Source organism: Ranitomeya imitator, chromosome 6, assembly GCF_032444005.1.
Source record: "Ranitomeya imitator isolate aRanImi1 chromosome 6, aRanImi1.pri, whole genome shotgun sequence".
Classification (NCBI taxonomy): domain Eukaryota; kingdom Metazoa; phylum Chordata; class Amphibia; order Anura; family Dendrobatidae; genus Ranitomeya; species Ranitomeya imitator.
Genome location: NC_091287.1, coordinates 379,094,906 through 379,118,103, shown reverse-complemented (window position 1 = coordinate 379,118,103; position 23,198 = coordinate 379,094,906). Strand labels below are relative to the sequence as shown.

The following is a 23,198-nucleotide window of genomic DNA, read 5'->3' as shown; positions in this document are numbered from 1 at the left end:
TTGAACACACTAGGTATATGTTCTGAGAGTGGAAAAAAAATACCTGGGGGTGCTATACTAGGCATGTAGGAACAGCCAAAAAACGCTCTATGCTGCTGCTACACCGCAGTGTAATGCAGGTGAATGTAGTACTGAGGCCATGACAAGCAAGTCAAAAAAAATCCAACTAGTTTCAACATTTTGTAACTTGCTTGTAATGCACCCCTCACCTGTGCTACTTTTAAATGTAGCAGAGGCATATGAATAAACAAAGCCATCTGCTCTCACTCTTAGTGATCAGTTGCAGGTGCCATATCTTGGCATACATTTTCTCTGCAATGGCCATAGTAAAATGTGGTATTATATGCATTATCCAGGAGTCCATGTTTCAGGCCGGGGTCACACTTGCATGTGCAATGCGAGAAACTCGCGTGAATTTCTCGCATCAATACCCGGCACTGCCGTCGGCACTCGGGATCGGAGCGTTCAGCTGCATAGAAATACATGCAGCTGCATACTCCGGTCTCAAGTGCCGGCGGCAGTGCCGGGTATTGATGAGTGTGCCGGGTATTGATGAGTGAGTTTCTCGCATTGCACATGCAAGTGTGACCCGGCCCTCACACTGAGATTCATGTGGCCTGAACCACAGGAATCATGAATGGGGCACTGGTTGGGCTATTGCAGAAGTGTATGCTTCACTATAAATTGCAGCGGTGTTTCAGAAAAACAAAGCTAGCCGAGGATTACATGTCTTGAATGACTAATCTGAAGCATGTCCTTGGTGGTTTCTCCCCTATTCACACATCTGACAGGTTCCCGTTACATATGTTAAGGTAATATCAACAAAAATTCCATTCATTCATCTTTTTACTTACCTGGCATAAAAATCACCGGGTGGAATGATCTCTTGAAAAAATTGAAATTGATATAGATAAAGTCCAATCAAGTGCCCTGCACTAAATATGGCCATTAATACACATAGACAGCTGAATATCAGCGGATCAAATACTCGGCAACAGGACCACCATGTACATAACCCCAAAAATACAAAGAAATATACAGCTGAGGTCAAGGAAGGCAACATCATGCCTAAAAAAAGAAAAAAGAAAAAAGGGTATTAAGTAAAATCATCAGAAACAATAATTAGGCTGTGTTCACACTGTGTGGCCAAAAATGGCATCAGAACTGAACTGCACCATGTGAACACAACCTTAGAATCGATTAGATTTACAGAATTGATTTATGTTTAGAGTAAAAATGCCGCAAACTTTCACTTAAAACCTAAAGTCCATCCCCAGTACCACCTACAGAACAGTGTGATACATATACTGCTTAAAAAGGGTTTTCCTTAAAGGGAACCTGTCACCCCCAAAATCGCGGGTGAGGTAAGCCCACCGGCATCAGGGGCTTATCTACAGCATTCTGTAATGCTGTAGATAAGCCCCCAATGTATCCTAAAAGATGAGAAAAAGACGTTAGATTATACTCACCCAGGGGCGGTCCCGCTGTTGGTCCTGGTTCGGCGCCTCCCATCTTCATCAGATGACGTCTTCTTCTGGTCTTCACGCTGCGGCTCCAGCACAGGCGTACTTTGCCTGCCCTGTTGAGGGCAGAGCTAAGTACTGCAGTACGCAGGTGCTGGGAAAGGTCAGCGAGGCATATATGTGTGTGTGTCTCACTGACATGTTGTTGATGAAAACTCTTAAAATCTAACAACGTGCATTTAAAAAAAATAGTCTAAAATGAATTAAGTGCAATTTTTTGAACATTTAAAACGTATTAGGTTTTTTCAAGACCGATGCTTTTTTTCATCACACAAACATTTTTTCACATATTTTTCTCTATAGAGAATCCCAAAGGGAAATGAACTAAAAACTGCCAAACCAATATTGTACAATGGAAAAAAAAACATAAAAATGGCAAGAAAGTATAAACACATCAAACAAATTACATAGTTGTTCATGTTGCTGTAAGTAGGAATTCTTAGCATGTCTCTTATTCTCTTATTTTATTACTGCTTCTTTTATTTGAAGGAAGGAAAAAAGAGGAAAGCGGCATCTACAGGGCCCTAAAAAGGAGGAGACAAGCCAGGTCCGGGTAGGATAAATCCTTTTAAAACCTTTTATAGGAGTAAAAGGTTTTATCTGGCTTGTCTCCTTTTTAGAGCCCCATAGATGCCGCTTTCCTCTTTTTTTTCCTTCATTCAAATAAAAGAAGCACTTTCCTTTTTTTCCTTTTCTTCACTCATCCAACTCTGTGCTTTTAACAGTGGGAGCCTGCAGTTGTTGAAATGGCAATCCGGGGATGCTTGCACGTTAACTCCAGTGTTATGCATGGTGAGCACAACCTCGTTAGGTGAGCACCACTCACATTGTTCTACTTCACTTCATTGATCGGTACATACCTCTAGCGCCTTTGCTTTTCCTACACGCTCCTTTCATTTGACTCTATGCCAGTCCCTGCCAAAAGCACATTTATCTTTTTCAAAAAAGTGTATGCTTCCTCCTACAAGGTCAGCAAGCTCATATCCTGCTGCTGACAATGATGTCAACTTTATAATCTTAACTGGTCCAAGATGTACATTACATTTACTAATTCATTTGGAAGAAAAACAATTTGCAAATATATAAACAAAATTCAATGCCTTACTAATGTATGAGAGTATTTACCTGGTACATAACTCTAATTTGTGGTAACTCTATTGCTTAATATACAATAAATTTTGGTCACAAAGAGAATGACTTTTCTAGACGGTTACGTGGTGTACTGCACACAGGTATTCAGCCTTGTAAGCTCTGGGCTGATCAGTCTCTCCAGTGCTGCAGAATATATTAGTGCCATAAACGCAAATAAAACAAATTATAATTAACACATTATTAATCAATTATAATAAGGGCCTCAATTCATGAAGACTTAAGTTATGGATGCCAGTCTTGATGAAGGGGGCATACCCAAACAGCAATGAAGGACAGCATCCAATCCAGGTGAAATATTCACAAAGAAAATCCTTTATTATACCAGATAAAATGTGACGTTTCGACCATATAGGTCGTATCCTGGATTTGGTTGAGTGACTTGTCCTTTTTGATTGATCTTTTTGACCCACCTCCTTTTTTTTCCCTTTCTTTCCCCTCTTTTTTGATTATACCTAGTGTGTACATGCTCACTTTATATTTATTAATGACAGTCATGATATGATAAGTAGGAAGGTTGTATAAAATTGTCTTGTTAACATTTCCCTACATTGAGCCATTTTTTTGTGTGTGTCAGAACATGTGCACAGTTTGACACGGCTGCTGGGCAGCGCATCTATTGGCTTTGAGGGTTGTTTGTAAACATAACATGTGACAGCTAGAGTGATTGGCACATTTGAGACATGTGATACCGTGAGAATGTTGTGTGATTGGAGTTTATATACACAGCGTTCATTGGGGTAGATTAGACATGTGGGGCATTAAGGTGAGACACTAAATTTCATTGGTTGGGAAATGGTGTGTTAAATAGGACAGTCACTGAGATTGGTAGACAGTTTCCATGGACACGGATGCGTGACTAAAAATTTGAGAATTTTTTAATGCATTATGTGGTGTTGTTATAATGTGTGATATGTATATGATATGATCTTTGTATAAATATGTCTATGAGGTGTTTTGTACTATATTTAATGTATGGGCGGGCTTTGTGTGGGGATTGGCTGCTGGTGTTCCACTTCCTATATAAGTCCACCATTATTGATGTTATGGATGCTTCAAAAAGACCTACTGTTAGGAGTCGAGTTTCCTCTGCTGCACAGGGGGAATCTCGATCCCTGTCTGCTGCGGTCTCCCATTCTGTACCGGCCGCAGTGGGGCCTGCTCAGCGAAGGCGTCGCTCCCAGCGTCTTGCTGGGACTGATTCTGTGCAAAGGGTTACTGTTGCCTTTTCTGGCTCTCCTGTTGTACCCTGCACTGATCTGCGGCGAGCGGGCTTCTCTGGGACTAAGTCCTTATTTGCACACACTGAGCATGCCCAGGGCAAGATCTCCCATTTTAGATCGAGGGTCACATGCTCATATACTGCAGCACATTCCATTGGTCCTCCAGGAAGGTCCTGAAAGGGCAAAACTTCAGTAGCAGCTTCCTGTGCTGCAACTATATAAACTGCGCATGACCGCACGGCCATGCGCTAGTATTGTCTTGATAATATGTGTGTGTGTTGTGTGTGAAAGTCGCTCTTTAAAATACCCTCCCTATTGGATGACTGTTCGCGGAAGGTGTATGTTTGCTATCTAGTGCCCAACTTATCCAACAGCACGTTACACACATAACAGCGTCTAGTTGCTGTGACCGCCTGTATGGCGCCGTGCGCTTCCTCTGCGCTTTCCTTACCCAAGCCTGGGTGGTTAGTGGCGTTCGTCAGTGCGGCACTCCATGCACTCTCGTGCCTTTATATACTATTTTAATAGTTTCCTTACATACCCAGTTGCGGTGTTGTGCCAGCAAGTGGTCTAATCGGACTTCAATCCTGTGTTGGGGTTGTGTTCGCTGACTTCTTGTTCGTGCTCTATGTGCAGTACCGCGGTCCTGTGACTCAACAGGATCGCTTCCTTCACGCAGGGTGAAGTTAACCCGTGCGTGTATACTTTTAGTACCGCCATATAGTCCGTCTTACTAGCAGCAGGGTTTTTACCTGCACGGTGGACCTCGGACTGCGAACGCACCTAGTTTCATATCATCTATACTTGGTGCGTTCCGCCAGTCCCTAACACCTACATGGTCGAAACGTCGCATTTTATCTGGCATAATAATGGATTTTCTTTGTGAATATTTCACCCGAATTGGATGCTGTCCTTCATTGCTGTTTGGGTATGTACATTTTCCACATGGTCCAGTGGAATTAGGACTTGCATCACAATATCTGATGTTCTGTCGGCTTTTTTCTAAATTTTTGGATTGATGAAGTGGGCAGTCTGGACTAAGCGGTCCCAAATTAATTGAGAGCCATATGAAACTTAAAGAGTTTTTGGCGCATCTTTTAGCTGATGGGAACCGCTGCAAGAAATGTATGTAAGTCAAGGACTAGAGCACATTTCTGGAGTAATGAACAGCACTTTTGTGGCATAAATAATGATGAATTTGTTGGGTGTCCTTGGCCATGCCCTTCTTGGCTAAGCTATGCCCACTTTTTCAAAACGTGGGTGGAGTAGCCTGGGTTGTCAAATTTTTAGGCAACTACTGCAAAACATTTACATCAAAATTCAGGCTAAAATTGCTTGAAGAATTGGGAGCAAAGTCATTAGTGGCATCAATAAAATACTTAAAGGGAACCTGTCACCCCCAAAATCGAAGGTGAGCTAAGCCCACAGGCATCAGGGGCTTATCTACAGCATTCTGTAATGCTGTAGATAAGCCCCCGACGTATCCTGAAAGATGAGAAAAAGAGGTTAGATTATACTCACCCAGGGGCGCTCTCATTGCGGTCAGGTCCGATGGGTGTCGCGGTCTGGTCCAGCGCCTCCCATCTTCTTATGATGACATCCTCTTCTTGTGTTCACGCTGCGGCTCTGGCATACTTTGTCTGCCCTGTTGAAGGCAGAGAAAAGTACTGCAGTGCACAGGCGCCGGGAAAGGTCAGAGAGGCCTGGCACCTGCGCACTGCAGTACTTTGCTCTGCCCTCAACAGGGCAGACAAAGTACGCCTGCGCCGGAACCGCAGTGTGAAGACAAGAAGAGGATGTCATTGTAAGAAGATGGGAGGCCCCGGACCGGACCGCGACACCCATCGGATCGGACTTCCCGCCCAGGTGAGTATAATCTAACCTCTTTTTCTCATCTTTCAGGTTACATCGGGGGCTTAATTACAGCATTCCAGAATGCTGTAGATAAGCCCCTGATGCCGGTGGGCTTAGCTCACCTTCGATTTTGGGGGTGACAGGTTCCCTTTAACATCATGGGAGACCTTGGTGTGAGGAATATTAAAATGTCATAACATACATCTAAAGACTATTTTCTTCAGAAATATAAATGCACTACAAGCGATGCTCTTTTTTGTCATTTTATTTTGGAGGGGTGTAGCATTTTTTCCAAAACACAGCATACTTAGGGTTTGCCATTTTTTCTTGAAGTTTTTCCCAGAAGCATCTACATGAAAAAAAGTTCATGCTAAAGTGAACCTGTCAGCAGGATTGTGCTGAGTGTCCTACAGACAGTGACCGGTCAGTGCTGTTATCCTGATTACAATGATACCTGGGTTCATGAAATCCATCTTGTGGTTGTTGTTTAATCTTTATTTATAATTTTGAGTTAATGATATGCCCGTACTCCGGGACTGTGGGGGGATCTTCATGTGGTGCTCTGCTTACATATTCATCTGTACGGTATATGACATTTGATTTAGTAAAAAAAATATCTTAATCAAAATGATGCAGTAGCAACTATCGTGTTCTGATAGATGCTACTGCGCAGGCGCCGCCGGCACCATCTTGATTAAGCCCAATTTTTTCTCTATAGCAAAATGGCACCAACGGTGGCTCCTGCACAGTAGCATTTAACGGAACCCGACAGATGCTACTGCGCAGGCAGGGCCGCCGATGCCATTTTTATTAAGATATTTTTTTTCCAACAAAACTACATGGTTAAATCAAATGAATACATGCATATTATCTATCGTATCATGCTACAGCGCAGGCGCCACCGACTACCGTATTTCAAAAACCTGACCTGCACATCCAAACATAGACTGAGTGTGAACAGGTGCTGAACCCAGAGTCGCCAACTCGTATATAGTTAAGTAAAAAGGGCAGCACACTGCAGCGCCAAAACATGCAAACTTGAAAACACGAAATTTTAACTGCATCACTGCACTAGAAATATGAAAAATGAGAGCTTTTAGGTTTGCATGTTTTGGCGCTGCAGTGTGCTGCCCTTTTTACTTAACTATATACGAGTTGGCGACTCTGGGTTCAGCACCTGTTCACACTCAGTCTATGTTTGGATGTGCAGGTCAGGTTTTTGAAATGTATTCTTTAGCCTTCTGATCGTGCACTCCCCGCCTCCTAGCCACAGGTGTTTTAATTATAGTAGGTCCAATACCCCTCCACAGAAAGAGAGAATTTGAGTCCAAGAAGAGGTTTCACATGTACCCATTCAGATGGAGACGTTTATTCTCGGTGAGGTAGGTCAAGCGTAGGACCTCGTATAAGAGAGATGCCGTAAAGTGGCTACGAGGTACACATAAATATGGCCATTTTTATGCGCTAAAAGCTCTCATTTTTCATATTTCTAGTGCAGTGATGCAGTTCAAATTTCGTGTTTTCAAGTTTGCATGTTTTGGCACTGCAGTGTGCTGCCCTTTTTACTTAACCGACTACCGTATGACTGTTATTTGTTTTTTTACCACACAATATTATAATATACAAAATAGGGGGCATGTCACTGAAGGATCAGTGATCTGTCATCATCTCATAAACGTGCATAAATAAACAAAGAGCCACATAAATCTCCTGCCCACAGGCTGCCCCGGAGCACGAGAATCTCATTAACTGAAAACTACAAATAAAGATTATACAACAACCACAAGATGGATGAATCACCCAAGGTATCATTTTAATCAGTATAGCAGCAGCAACCTGACAATGTCTGTAGATTACTGAGCACAATCCTGCTTACATGTTCACTTTAAGGCTGTGTGCCCACGATTAGTTTTTGGTGCATATTTTTGTTGCCTCAAAAATGCAGCATCTTACACCTTTAAGAGTTTGTCCAATATTTTAGTATTGATGACCTATCTTTGGGATAGGTCATCAATATCTGATCGGTCGGGGTCCGACACCTGGCACACCCCCTGATAAGCTGTTATTGGTGGTGGCATCCGCCGGCCAGAAGTACTCACTTACGGAACTGGCTGTCTACTTATCCAAAAGATCTCCAGAAGTGCTATCAGCTCAGAACTGGGACCCAACTAGACCCATCGTCTATTCATATTCATAGAAGTATTGCCAAAAATGGTCTTCATGAGAGAACTGCAGCCAAAAACCTCTATACTTTTCAATAAGCAAACAGTACAAAGAGACTCATATTTGTTTGATTAAGATTTCTCTTTTGTTCATTAATTTTCAATTTTGACAATTGAAAAAGAATCTGTTAACACTTATTTTTTTAAAGCATTTTTACTTTGCAGCATTTTTTCACATTTTCACACCTGCTTAAAACTTTTATACGGTACTGTATATAACAGCAACATTTTTTTTCCAAGGAAAACTTATTTTTTTTTAAAGTGAAAGTTAAAACCAAACTGTACAAAAACGCCAAATGTGCTTCTAGAAAGCGACAGTTACTGCAAAGTATTGTGTGTTTATCAGGTGTCCCTCTATCACATTATTCTTCCATACTTGATAACCAATTGACAGATATTTCAGTGTAATACCCAATATTGTATACTTTCCAGTTACAGTTTCTTTTAAATTTGTAGGTAACACCAGGACTTTCCACCATTTTTATAGTGGTTTTATAACAGTTTCTGTCTCGTTTTTACATTTCAAGCACTTTGAGCTTGCATCTTTCCTGGAATCTTATAAAAACTATTGGAAAAGCATGTCCGATAAATGCCATACCAAGAGCATGCTGTATTTAAAGAAAAGAAGGTGCTACTCGCCCTTGAAATGGCACAAAAATGTAAAACTAAGCACAGTGTATTTCAGCATAGATTTATAGATGTTACATTTTAATATATGAAGGAACAAACCTGCTGTTAAACATACGTGTGAGACAAACCAAATGCATTACAGCAGCTTTCTTAAGTTGCTCTCTTTAGTTACGCACTGCTCCAGGTCTCCTTGTCGGGAGGCAGTGCCCTCTTGAAGACTGACATAGTGAGACATGGAATGACTGACCGCTGGCCAGAACTGCCCACTCTCCGATGCTCCAGGCAGAGGCAGCCTTTCCTCTGCAGCATCAGCGAAGTCCAGATCCAGCGATCCAACTAGCTTCATAGCAACATATAGCAAACAGCTTGCAAGTGTGTGATCCTTGCCTAGGAAACCAGCCACCTCTGAGACTACAGAAGTGGCAAGCTGCTGGGGCAACAAGTAGTAACTTACACAATTAAAAATCCATGCGTTCTTGAGAATGGAGAGGATTATAAAACACTAGATGGTGGCCCGATTCTAACGCATCAGGTATTCTAGAATATGTATTTATGTATGTATATAGCAGCCACATAGTATATAGCACAGGCCACATAGTATATAGGAGCCATGTAGTATATAGCAGACAAATACTACGTGGCCTGTGCTATATACTATGTGGCTGCTATATATATACATATTGTAGAATACCCGATACGTTAATACAGGCCACGCAATATATAACAGTGGCCACGCAGTATATAACACAGCCACGTACTACTGTATATAACACAGCTCACACAGTATATAGCAGCCACGCAGTATATAACACAGGCGACGTAGTATATAACAGGCCACGCAGTATATAACACTGGCCACGTAATATATAGCACATCCCATGCAGTATATAACACTGCCCACGCAGTATATTGCAGCCACGTAGTATATAACAGCCCACGCAGTATATAGCAGCCACGTAGTATATAACACTGCCCATGCAGTATATAGCAGCCACGTAGTATATAACAGCCCATGCAGTATATAGCAGCCACGCAGTATATAACACTGCCCACGCAGTATATAGCAGCCACGTAGTATATAACACTGCCCACGCAGTATATAGCAGACACGTAGTATATAACACTGCCCACACAGTATATAGCAGCCACGTAGTATATAACAGCCCACACAGTATATAGCAGCCACATAGTATATAACACTGCCCACACAGTATATAGCAGACTCGTAGAATATAACACTGCCCACGCAGTATATAGCAGCCACGTAGTATATAATCACTGCCCACGCAGTATAAAGCAGCCACGTAGTATATAACACTGCCCACGCAGTATATAGCAGCCACGTAGAATATAATCACTGCCCACGCAGTATATAGCAGCCACGTAGTATATAATCACTGCCCACACAGTATATAGCAGCCACGTAGTATATAACACTGCCCACGCAGTATATAGCAGCCACGTAGTATATAATCACTGCCCACGCAGTATATAGCAGCCACGCAGTATATAGCAGCCACGCAGTATATAGCACAGCCCACGCAGAATAGAACACAGCCCACATAGCAAAGAACATTGCCTATATACTATACAGTTATATGAAAAAGTTTGGGCACCCCTATTAATCTTAATCTTAATGTTTTATAAAAAATTGATTTTTTTTGCAACAGCTATTTCAGATTCATATATCTAATAACTGTTGGACACGTTAATGTTTCTGCCTTGAAATGAGGTTTATTGTATTAACAGAAAATGTGCAATCTGCATTCAAACAAAATTTGACAGGTGCATAAGTATGGGCACCCTTATCATTTTCTTGTTTTAAATACTCCTTCCTACTTTTTACTGACTTACTAAAGCACTTTTTTTGGTTTTCAGCCCACGTAGTATACAGCAGTGTGGGCATCATATCCCAGTTAAAAAAATAATTAAAATAAAAAATAGTTATATACTCACCCCTGGGATCCAGCGAAGCTCCGGCGATACGCGCACGGCTGCCGCCATCTTCCGTTCCCAGGATGCATTGCAAAATTACCCAGATGACTTAGCGGTCTCGTGAGACCGCTAAGTCTTCTGGGTAATTTTGCAATGCATCGCCGGGAATGGAAGATGGTGGCCGGCGTGAGCGGCTCAGCGGACAACGGAGGGTGAGAATAGCAGGTTTTTTGTTTGTTTTTTTTATTATTTTTAACATTACATTTTTTTACTATTGATGCCGCATAGGCAGCATCAATAGTAAAAAGTTGGGGGACACACAGAGTTAATAGCAGCGGTAATGTTACCCGCAGCATAACGCGGTCTGTTACCGACGGCATTAACCCTGTGTGAGCCGTGACCGGAGGGGAGTATGCGGGCGCCGGGCATGGACTGCGGGGAGTAAGGAGCGGCCATTTTCTTCCGGATTGTGCCTGTCGCTGATTGGTCGTGGCTGTTTTGCTGTTTGGCGACCAATCAGCGATTTGGATTTCCATGACAGACAGAGGACGCGACCAATGAATATCCGTGACAGAAAGACAGACAGACAGACGGAAGTGACCCTTAGACAATTACATAGTAGATGCTACATTTACCCATTTAAATAAGGTGAGACAAACACTTGAACAAATACATTTATGTGTACTTTAATATACATATAAAAATCATTTTCAAAGGGGAAACATAGTTTGTGTAATACCAACCTGTTATACCAAGTAAAATTGTAACAACTACTTTTCCAGCAGTGGCTATTATGTTGCCAATAAGTTCTTTAAGTTTTGTGGCAATTGAGGCAACTTTGCGGAGAAGTTTTAACTTTGCACTTTCTTCTGCCTCTTCAATCCCATTGTTTTCATCAAAATCTTCCTCATACATTAATGCATCATCCATGTCCATTTTCCCCACCTCCACCTAAATTGCAGAGTATGAAATAGTAAATTTAACACATTACGGTTAGGGTACTGTAAATAAAATGCAATATGACAGGCAAACAAATGCTGGCAAATAACAGTTGCTGATTATCTCTAGTCTGCAGTTACTCGGGTTAATGGCTGATATTAAGGCTCTATAAAGTCTCTGAGATGTTTATTGGGCCTATACTCTACTCCTCTATGCATCAAATTTCATAGGAGACATAAGGTAAAAAATAAAAGAATGATCAATTTGAAGATACATAAAGGAGATACTCTTGCCTAGAAACATTGCTTTGGACCATCCTTTGGACCATCAAATTACACACAGACTTACGCATCAGCTTAGTAACAGTTAACAAAAATAACACACCCTTGAGTTAAGGGGGACCTGTCAACATGTTTTTACACTTGAAAGTAGTGCTATATAGCATTTTATATGCTTGTCCTCCAAAAAAGTATGATACTTTTTTAGTCACATGCAAATCAGGCTGAAAGAACACTGTGGGTGTGTCTGCACTTGGAAGAACCAGACCAGGTGCCCTGACACCCCCAATGCACTCTTTTCAAGATATGGATTCTACACTAGATTTCTCATGACAGGCACAATGGATCACTACTAGTGATGAGCAAGTATACTCGTTACTCGAGTTTTTCAGAGCACGCTCAGGTGGTCTCCGAGTATTTCGGCGTGCTCAAAGATTTAGTCGACGCAGCTACATGTGGGGATTGCCCGTTTCTTAGGGAATTCCCCCATGTATTCAAGCTGTCTAGCAGGTGCAAATCAAGCAACTGAGGCGACAAAAACGAAATCTCCAAGAAAGGCCGAAATCCTCAGAGATCACCCGAGCATGCTCTGGCAAACTCGCATAACAAGCATACTCGTCATCACTAATCACTACATAAAAAGTACCGTATCATTTTTATTGGGGGACAAGCAGCTATACAGCAGCACCACTACTTCCATGTGTAAGAAACATGCTGATAGGCTCTGTTTAAAGGTTCTGTTTAAGGCCTCTTTCACACCTCCGTCTTTTCAGATCCATTGCAATGCGTCGTTTTGTGAAAAAAAACGGATCCTGCAAATGTGCCCGCAGGATCCTTTTTTTCCCATAGACTTGTATTAGCGACGGATCGCGACGGATGGCCACACGTTGTGTCCGTCGTGCGACGGATCCGTCGTGTTTTGGCGGACCATCGTCTGGAAAAAACGTTGAATGTAACTTTTTAGTCTGCGTCGGGAAATCATGTCGCGACGGATCCTGCGGCATACGTCGTTGACTAGAATGGAAGCCTATGGACGCAGGATCCGTCGTGACACGTCGTATGACGGAATCCAGCACTGGAATCCATTTTTTTAAACTGAGCATGCTCAGAATCAGGAATTTGTAGCCAATTGGCAAGACAGGCCCCAAATCTATATAAACCTGGCCTGGGGCGTCACCCCCAAATGTGCCAGCAAGACTCCTGCCAGCCTGAAGACAGCCAGCCAGTCAATATATTGGTTTCCCTATTTTCCAGTAGCCAATCACATTTGGGAGACTCCCATTTTTAGGCATGGAAAATGGATTTGTCAAAAAAACGAATGAAACAGGTGGTAAAAACAGATGCAACGGATCCAGTTTTTCGACGGAACCATCTAGCGGATCCGTCGAAATACTGGATGTGTTGCATCCGTTTTTCACTATTTTTGACGCATCCGTCGATACGTTGTGCCGACGCATTGTGACAGATTAAAAAAAACGGAAGTGTGAAAGTAGCCTAAGGTACAAGTAAATGTGTTATATCTGCAACATACAAAATACAACAGAATGATGACATACTCTGAATACACATAAAAAAAAAAGGTCTGAGTAAATACGTCTGAATGTGTGCTTTAGATAGTATAGCAAAGAAAATGTCAAGACAGCGATACATCCCAGGCAGGAAAACATTGGTGCCTGGACTGCAGCTGTTATTGATACTACCAGAGTGGGGCCAGAATCTCTTATTAGTCATTGCTGTGAAATTTTGTTGACATTCAGCTTTTAACTGTCTCATCTGATAACTATAAACACCAAAGCAAGGAAATGCCATCATTTTTCCATAAAGAATCTAAGAAGCAACAATACTCCTACTCCAAAGGCAATCCATAGAGCTGTCAAATGTAGTTACATCTGGCGGTGCCAGATACCAGCTGCATACCAAGCTTTTTTTTACATTAACAATAAGGCCACTTTCACACAGTCAGTATTTACAAGCCATAGTCAGGAATGGATCTAAAATGCAGAAAGCTTTCTATTATGGTTTCTGTGCATAAATTCCGATCCTAGTCTTGGCTTACATATACTGATGCAAAATATTGATCAAAATAGTACCAAGTAAAGTGGGAGCGTATATTGATAATATAAAGTATGACTAATATCAATGTTACATAAAAAATGAGAAGTGCACACCTCAGATGGAACACACACTGTCCACTAGGATGAACATGTGTTACTTGGGTGTAAGCAGCCGACTGCTAGAAAGCAGGAGCGCATCTTGGATTTTTCACTTACCCCATTGAGTCTTATTTGGAGGGAAAATATTATATCTTATTAGGCAGGAAAATATGTCACGATGAGTTTACTATACCAATTGTAAGTACCATATACTGTTATTTAGTGGAGTCTGATATGGAACTTGAGTTCACTAGGCTGCACGTAGAGGTAGACACAGATACACTGTCTCTTTAAATCTTCCACTGATTTCTTAAAAGTACTGCATAAACCTGTTCGACGATAGCAAAAACAAACCCGACCTTCCTAGCCTAACAAGAAAAACAAAAACATAACGTATGGCACGGTCCTTGTTCCTACGAGAATCTGCCCGCTTCAGGAACAAACAACAAAAAGTTCAACTTTCCTTAACATGAAAATACAGCTCCAGATCATGCACCACTCCAATGAATGCTCTAGAAGGCTGGGTATTTATCCTCTGGAAACCTACCACTCCCACTCTACAGATGTTCAATCAAACTAGCACTAAACATTGTTAATTAACCCCTCAGCATTTAGTGTGCTGGAGCTTTTTCCTGGGTTGATATCACTGAAGCTAACATGCAAAGTGAAACATACCTCCCCTCCAGTACTTTGCCAGTGACTTTATCACATATCCCCTGTTGTAAGTTCTGTTTTTGGGCTCCCTCTGGTGGTTACTGATGGTACTGGGTGATTTGTGTTCTGCTGTCTCTGGTGTCCACCTGTTCTATTAGGATTTGGGAGTTTCCTATTTAACCGGGCTTTCTTGTCATTTCCCCGCCGGATATCAAGGTTATCAGAGTGTTTTGTTACCTCAGCTTTTGGCTTCAGTAATCTTCAGGACAAGCTAAGTTTTTGATTTTCTTGTTCCACGTTTTGATTTATTTTTGTCTTGTCCAGCTTGCATATAATTGTTTCTTTGCTGCTGGTTGCTCTAGCGGGCTGTAATTGCTCCTCATGTTCCATGAGATGGAACATGAGTTCAAGTAATTACAGGATGGTTTTTTGAAGGGTTTTTTGCTGACCGCGCAGTTTACTTTTGTATCCTCTGCTATCTAGTTTTAGCGGGCCTCATTTTGCTGAATCTGATTTCATACTGTGTATGTGCCTTCCTCTCATTTCACCGTCATTATATGTGGGGGGCTGCTATTTCTGTGGGGTATTTCTCTGGAGGCAAGAGAGGTCTGTGTTTCTTCTAATAGGGGAAGTTAGATCTTCGGCTGGTGCGAGACGTCTAGGATCAACGTAGGCACGTTCCCCGGCTATTGTTATTTGTGTGTTCAGGTTTAGGGTCGCGGTCAGCTCAGGTTCCATCACCCTAGAGCTCGTTGGTGCTTGTCCTTTTGTGATTCCCTGCCATTGGAATCATGACAGTATAGCCGGCCAAAAATGTTTGGGCTGAAGTAGGAGGAAAAGTAGTCTGAGGAAGTTTTTTTTTTTTTTTTTTTCTCCTCTGAGGTTGCTGCTTAGCCCTAATTGCAGTCTGGCTGATTTTTTTTTCCTCCTCTTAATCCTTGAATGGCTCTGACCTTAGCTGTTTATCATGGACGTCCAGAGTTTAGCTTCCAGCTTGAATAATCTTGCTGCTAAGGTTCAAAATATACAAGATTTTGTTGTACATGCTCCTATGTCTGAACCTAGAATTCCTATTCCAGAGTTCTTTGCTGGAGATAGATCTAGTTTTCTGAATTTTAGGAACAATTGCAAGCTGTTCCTTTCTTTGAAATCTCGCTCTTCTGGAGACCCTGCTCAGCAGGGTAAGATTATTATATCTTTCCTGCGGGGTGACCCTCAAAATTGGGCATTTGCATTGGCACCAGGGGATCCTGCGTTGCTTAATGTGGATGCGTTTTTTCTGGCATTGGGTTTGCTCTATGAGGAACCTAACCAAGAGATTCAGGCTGAAAAAGCTTTATTAGCTCTCTCTCAGGGGCAAGATGAAGCAGAAATATAATGTCAAAAATTTCGGAAATGGTCAGTGCTTACTCAGTGGAATGAGTGCGCCCTGGCTGCAAAGTTCAGAGATGGCCTTTCTGAGGCCATTAAAGATGTTATGGTGGGGTTCCCTGCGCCTACGGGTCTGAATGAGTCTATGACTATGGCTATTCAGATTGATCGGCGTTTACGGGAGCGCAAACCTGTGCACCATTTGGCGGTGTCTTCTGAACAGGCACTTGAGACAATGCAATGTGATAGAGTTCAGTCTAGAAGTGAACGGCAAAACTATAGGCGGAAAAATGGGTTGTGCTTTTATTGTGGTGATTCAGCTCATGTTATATCAGCATGCTCTAAACGCACAAAAAAGGTTGATAAGTCTGTTGCCATTAGTACGTTACAGTCTAAGTTCATTCTGTCTGTGACTCTGATTTGCTCATTATCATCCATTTCCGTCGATGCCTATGTAGATTCAGGCGCTGCCCTGAGTCTTATGGATTGGTCATTTGCCAAGCGATGTGGGTTTAGTCTTGAGCCTCTGGAAGTCCCTATTCCTTTGAAGGGAATTGACTCTACACCTTTAGCTATGAATAAACCTCAGTACTGGACACAAGTGACCATGCGTATGACTCCCGTTCATCAGGAGGTGATTCGCTTCCTGGTGTTGTATAATTTACATGATGTTCTAGTACTTGGTCTGCCATGGTTACAAACTCATAATCCAGTCCTTGACTGGAAAACAATGTCTGTGTTAAGCTGGGGATGTCAGGGGGTTCATGATGATGCACCTCCGATTTCTATCGCTTCATCTACTCCTTCTGAGGTTCCTATATTTTTGTCGGATTATCGGGATGTTTTTGAGGAGCCTAAGCTCAGTTCGCTTCCTCCTCACAGGGATTGCGATTGTGCTATAGATTTAATTCCTGGTAGTAAATTTCCTAAAGGTCGTTTGTTCAATCTGTCAGTGCCAGAGCATACTGCTATGCGGGATTATGTTAAGGAGTCCTTGGAAAAGGGACATATCCGTCCATCTTCGTCCCCTTTGGGAGCAGGTTTTTTTTTCGTGGACAAGAAAGATGGGTCCTTGAGACCTTGTATAGATTATCGTCTTTTGAATAAGATTACCGTAAAATATCAGTATCCTTTGCCTTTGTTGACTGATTTGTTTGCTCGCATTAAGGGGGCTAAATGGTTCACTAAGATTGATCTCCGGGGTGCGTATAATCTTATACGAATAAAGCAAGGTGATGAGTGGAAAACCGCATTTAATACGCCTGAGGGCCATTTTGAGTATTTGGTAATGCCTTTCGGACTTTCTAATGCGCCTTCAGTCTTCCAGTCCTTTATGCACGATATTTTCCGTGAATATCTGGATAAATTTATGATTGTGTATTTGGATGATATTTTGGTTTTTTCTGATGACTGGGAGTCTCATGTTCAGCAGGCCAGGAAGGTGTTTCAGGTCCTGCGTGCTAATTCCTTGTTTGTAAAGGGCTCAAAGTGTCTCTTTGGAGTCCAGAAGATTTCTTTCTTGGGGTATATTTTTTCCCCTTCTACTATTGAGATGGATCCCGTCAAGGTTCGGGCTATTTGTGACTGGACGCAGCCTGCATCTCTTAAGAGTTTGCAGAAGTTCTTGGGCTTTGCTAATTTCTATCGTCGTTTTATAACTAATTTTTCTAGTGTTGTTAAGCCTTTGACGGATTTGACTAAGAAGGGTGCTGATGTTGCTGATTGGTCTCCTGCGGCTGTGGAGGCCTTTCAGGAACTTAAACGCCGGTTTTCTTCTGCTCCTGTGTTGCGTCAGCCTGATGTTTCGCTTCCTTTCCAAGTTGAGGTTGATGCTTCCGAGATTGGAGCGGGGGCGGTTTTGTCACAGAGAAGCTCCGGTTGCTCGGTGATGAAGCCATGTGCGTACTTTTCTAGAAAATTTTCGCCCGCTGAGCGGAATTATGATGTGGGTAATCGGGAACTTTTGGCCATGAAGTGGGCATTTGAGGAGTGGCGTCATTGGCTGGAGGGTGCTAGACATCGTGTGGTGGTCTTGACTGATCACAAAAATCTGATTTACCTTGAGTCTGCCAGGCGTCTGAATCCTAGACAGGCTCGTTGGTCACTGTTTTTCTCTCGTTTTAATTTTGTGGTTTCATACCTGCCAGGTTCAAAGAATGTGAAGGCGGATGCTCTTTCTAGGAGTTTTGTGCCTGACTCCCCTGGAAATTCTGAGCCCACTGGTATCCTTAGGGATGGGGTGATTTTGTCGGCCGTCTTCCCAGACTTGCGACGTGCTTTGCAGGAGTTTCAGGCGGGTAAACCTGATCGTTGTCCGCCTGAGAGACTGTTTGTTCCGGATAGCTGGACCAGTAGAGTCATCTCTGAGGTCCATTCTTCTGCGTTGGCAGGTCATCCTGGAATATTTGGTACTAGAGACTTGGTGGCCAGGTCTTTTTGGTGGCCTTCCTTGTCTAGGGATGTGCGTTCTTTTGTGCAGTCTTGTGAGGTTTGTGCTCGGGCTAAGCCTTGCTGTTCTCGAGCCAGTGGATTGTTGTCACCTTTGCCTATCCCGAAGAGGCCTTGGACGTACATTTCCATGGACTTTATTTCGGATCTCCCTGTCTCTCAAAAAATGTCCGTCATCTGGGTTGTGTGTGACCGCTTTTCTAAAATGGTTCATCTTGTACCCTTGCCTAAGTTGCCTTCCTCCTCTGAGTTGGTCCCTCTGTTTTTCCAGAACGTGGTTCGTTTGCATGGGATTCCGGAGAACATCGTTTCTGACAGGGGATCCCAGTTTGTGTCTAGATTTTGGCGGACGTTCAGTGCTAAGATGGGCATTGATTTGTCCTTTTCGTCTGCATTCCACCCTCAGACGAATGGCCAGACGTAGCGAACTAATCAGACCTTGGAAACTTATTTGAGGTGTTTTGTTTCTGCTGATCAGGATGACTGGGTTACCTTTTTGCCGCTGGCCGAGTTTGCCCTTAATAATCAGGCTAGTTCTGCTACCTTGGTTTCTCCTTTCTTTTGTAATTCGGGGTTTCATCCTCGTTTTTCCTCTGGACAGGTGGAGCCTTCTGATTGTCCTGGAGTGGACATGGTGGTGGATAGGTTGCATCAGATTTGGAGTCATGTGGTGGACAATTTGAAGTTGTCCCAGGAGAAGGCTCAGCAGTTTGCTAATCGCCGTCGCCGCGTGGGTCCTCGACTTAGTGTTGGGGACTTGGTGTGGTTGTCTTCTCGTTTTGTTCCTATGAAGGTCTCTTCTCCTAAGTTCAAGCCTCGGTTCATCGGTCCTTATAGGATCTTGGAAATTCTTAACCCTGTGTCGTTTCGTTTGGATCTCCCGGCATCGTTTGCTATTCATAATGTGTTCCATCGGTCGTTGTTGCGGAGGTATGAGGTACCTGTTGTTCCTTCGCCTGAGCCTCCTGCTCCGGTGCTGGTGGAGGGAGAATTGGAGTATGTTGTGGAGAAGATCTTGGATTCTCGTGTTTCCAGACGGAAACTCCAATATTTGGTCAAGTGGAAGGGTTATGGTCAGGAGGATAATTCTTGGGTGGTTGCCTCTGATGTTCATGCTGATGATTTGGTCCGCGCTTTTCATAGGGCTCATCCTGGTCGCCCTGGTGGTTCTCGTGAGGGTTCGGTGACCCCTCCTCAAGGGGGGGGGGTACTGTTGTGAGTTCTGTTTTTGGGCTCCCTCTGGTGGTTACTGATGGTACTGGGTGATTTGTGTTCTGCTGTCTCTGGTGTCCACCTGTTCTATTAGGATTTGGGAGTTTCCTATTTAACCGGGCTTTCTTGTCATTTCCCCGCCGGATATCAAGGTTATCAGAGTGTTTTGTTACCTCAGCTTTTGGCTTCAGTAATCTTCAGGACAAGCTAAGTTTTTGATTTTCTTGTTCCACGTTTTGATTTATTTTTGTCTTGTCCAGCTTGCATATAATTGTTTCTTTGCTGCTGGTTGCTCTAGCGGGCTGTAATTGCTCCTCATGTTACATGAGTTGGAACATGAGTTCAAGTAATTACAGGATGGTTTTTTGAAGGGTTTTTTGCTGACCGCGCAGTTTACTTTTGTATCCTCTGCTATCTAGTTTTGGCGGGCCTCATTTTGCTGAATCTGATTTCATACTGTGTATGTGCCTTCCTCTCATTTCACCGTCATTATATGTGGGGGGCTGCTATTTCTGTGGGGTATTTCTCTGGAGGCAAGAGAGGTCTGTGTTTCTTCTAATAGGGGAAGTTAGATCTTCGGCTGGTGCGAGACGTCTAGGATCAACGTAGGCACGTCCCCGGCTATTGTTATTTGTGTGTTCAGGTTTAGGGTCGCGGTCAGCTCAGGTTCCATCACCCTAGAGCTCGTTGGTGCTTGTCCTTTTGTGATTCCCTGCCATTGGAATCATGACAATCCCCCCTTCTGCCTAAAGCCGGTGGTTTCCCATTTTTCCAACAAAATTTACAAAAAAAAACATTTTTGTTAGGGACCACATCAGATTTGAAGTGATTTTTAGCGTTCTATATGAAAATATCCAAAAGTGACACGATTCTAAAAACTGCACCACTCAGGGTGCTCAAAACCACATTCAAGTAGTTTATTAACCCTTCAGGTGCTTCACAGGAAATGAAGAAATCTGAAGGGAAAATAAACATTTAACTTTTAACACTTTTACTTTAGATTTCATTTTTTTGATTTTCACAAGGGTAAAAAAAGAAAATGGACATCAAAAATTGTTGATCAATTTCTCATAAGTACATCGATATCCCACATGTGGAGTTAAACCACTGTTTGGGTGCATGCAGGGCTCGGAAGGGAAGGAGCACTGTTTGACTTTTTGAACGTAAAATTGTCTGGAATCGAGAGCAGACGCCATGTCACCATGTCGTGTTTGGAGTTCCCCTGATTTGCCTAAACAATAGAATCCCCCCCCCCACAAGTAACACCATTTTGGAAACTTGACCCTACAAGGAACTTATCTGGATGTGTTGGGAGCACCTTGAACCCCTGGTGCTTCACAGAAATTTATGTTGAGCGGTAAAAATCAAAAAAATCAAAATTGTTTCCACAAAAATGTTTTTTTTAGCCCCAATGTTTTTTATTTTTACAAGGGTAACAGAAGAAAATCGACCCCAAAAAGTTCAATTCACCCTGAGTACACCAGTACCCCATATGTGGTGTAAAATTACTGTTTGGGTGCATGGCAGGGCTCAGAAAACAAGGAGAGGCAGTTTGGAGCGCAGACTCTGATGGAATAGTCTGTGGGTGCCATGTCACATTTGAAGAGCCCCTGATGTACCTAAACAGTGAAAATCCCCGACAAGTGACCCCATTTTGGAAACTACACTCCTTAAGGAATTATCTAGAGGCATAATTATAGTAATAAAAATAATGCTTTTGGTTTAACTGGTGTATGAATTTATAATGTGGTGGTATGTGTAAGTTGTGTGGAGTACATCAGATTATAAAAGTGTGTTGTGTCAACAGGGTAAAACATGTTTTTCTTAATTTGTGGACATGTGGTAGGGTTTAAAGCAATCCTTAATGAGAAGGCCAGGTTTCTCAGGACAGATTTCACAATGATAAATTGCGTCTTTTCGGACTTCCCTCTTGGAGCATAGTCTGCCCCTTTTTTGTGATCTTCCCTTCTTCGCTGTTTGGGGAACCTATGCTGCAAAATTTTGACCTGGTACGATACAGGTACCATCAGTTTCAGAAATACTGGGACCCTCACCTTCCTGAGTACCAAACACTGGAGCTTACTGACTACCTCCTGAAACTGAAGGAAGGTCCACTTCCTTAAGTTTCAGCAAAAATCATTGTATAGTGCCTTCTGTGTAATGTGCACGGCCATTTTTTTCACCACATTTTAGATTTTCACATGGCACTATATGGTTTGAGAACCTGATCTGAGAGACCCCATGCACTTATTATAATCCAAAATACAATCTGTCTTAGGAATTTGTGTTGTGGTACCTCAGACAGTGACAAGGGAGCTGTTGTGACGATGAACATTGGTCAAGATAAGGACAGCGCTCTTGTCCGTATACTCGACCACTAGCATGTTGTCGCTGCACTGGGCTCTGCTTTCAACTTTTCTCAGCAGTTGCTTAATTAGTGGCTTAGGGAGGCCTCTCTGATTATTTCGCACAGTGCCGCATGCACCTGTAGTGTGGGATGCTGGTGTAAAAGCTATCTATGTAGTGGTGATAACCCTTATCCAGAAGTGAGTACAGCAATTCCCACACAATTCTCCTACTCACGTCCAGGACAGGAGGGCATGCAGGGGAGTAAATATGAGTGTCCTTCTCTTTATAGACAATAAATCTGTGAGTGTACGATGAGGTATTATCACATACCTTGTACAGTTTAATTCCATACCTGTCTCTTTTATTGGGCAGGTATTGGAATGTTAGCCTCCCATTGAAATAAACCAGAGATTCCTCAATAGAGATGTCCTTTTGGAGGTTGTACATCTCATCAAATTTTATATAGATGATCAAAGTTAAGATAGTATCGGGTAGGACAATGTGCATTACCACTATAATGCAAACATTTTTGGATTGCTTCAAATCATGTCCATCTGACATATAATAATGTGAGAGTTTGGGTGAAAATTTTGCAGGCATACAAATTTGTCTGGGCCAACATAAGATTTATTATTTCCTTGCTGAAAAAGAATTAGAAAAAGCAAATTTCAGTGAGGCCTGTAACGTTAAATTGGATTCCTGAGCTGCCGATGAAATCGGGAATAACAGGCTGATTATTTTTTTGTGGGAGGAGTCCATATGGGATCAAATGCTGAAGGGGTTGCTTGGGTTCTAGGGTGCCTTGCTGGATATCCCTCCGCACTACATAAGGAGGAGAAGGAAGAGAATCATAGAATGTTAAAGTTGGAAGGGACCTCAAGGGTCAACGTGTCTAATCTTCCCTGTTCAATGCAGTGCAGGATTCACTAAACCATCTCATACAGATGACTGCCCAGCCTCTGTTTCAAGACTTCAATTGAAGAAGAACTCGCCACCTCTTGTGTCAAAAGTTTTTTCTAATATCTAATATGAATCTTCTCTTTCAGTTTCATTCCATTGCTTCTGGAGTTTCCATGTGCAAATGAGAATAAGGATCATCCCTCTACACTGTGACATCCCATCAGATATTTGTAGAGTGATATTAAGCCCTCTCTTAGCCTTCTTTTTAGTAAAGTAAACATTCCCACTTCCTTTAACTGTTCCTTGTAGGACATACTTTGCAGTCCATCCATCATCCTCGTAGCTCTTCTCTGTACTT

General features: G+C 42.5%; 1 protein-coding gene across 1 annotated transcript in view; it reads right to left on the bottom strand.

The window, feature by feature from the left end:
* PIEZO2 (piezo type mechanosensitive ion channel component 2) overlaps positions 1–23,198 on the bottom strand; it is a 628,465-nt gene that overhangs the window by 233,683 nt on the left and 371,584 nt on the right. Inside the window, exons 6-7 of the mRNA XM_069731039.1 lie at positions 11,280–11,487; positions 855–1,068 (exon numbers count right to left, since the gene is read on the bottom strand). Coding sequence (XP_069587140.1) covers positions 855–1,068; positions 11,280–11,487 — 422 coding nt within the window. The remainder of the gene's footprint in view (positions 1–854; positions 1,069–11,279; positions 11,488–23,198) is intronic.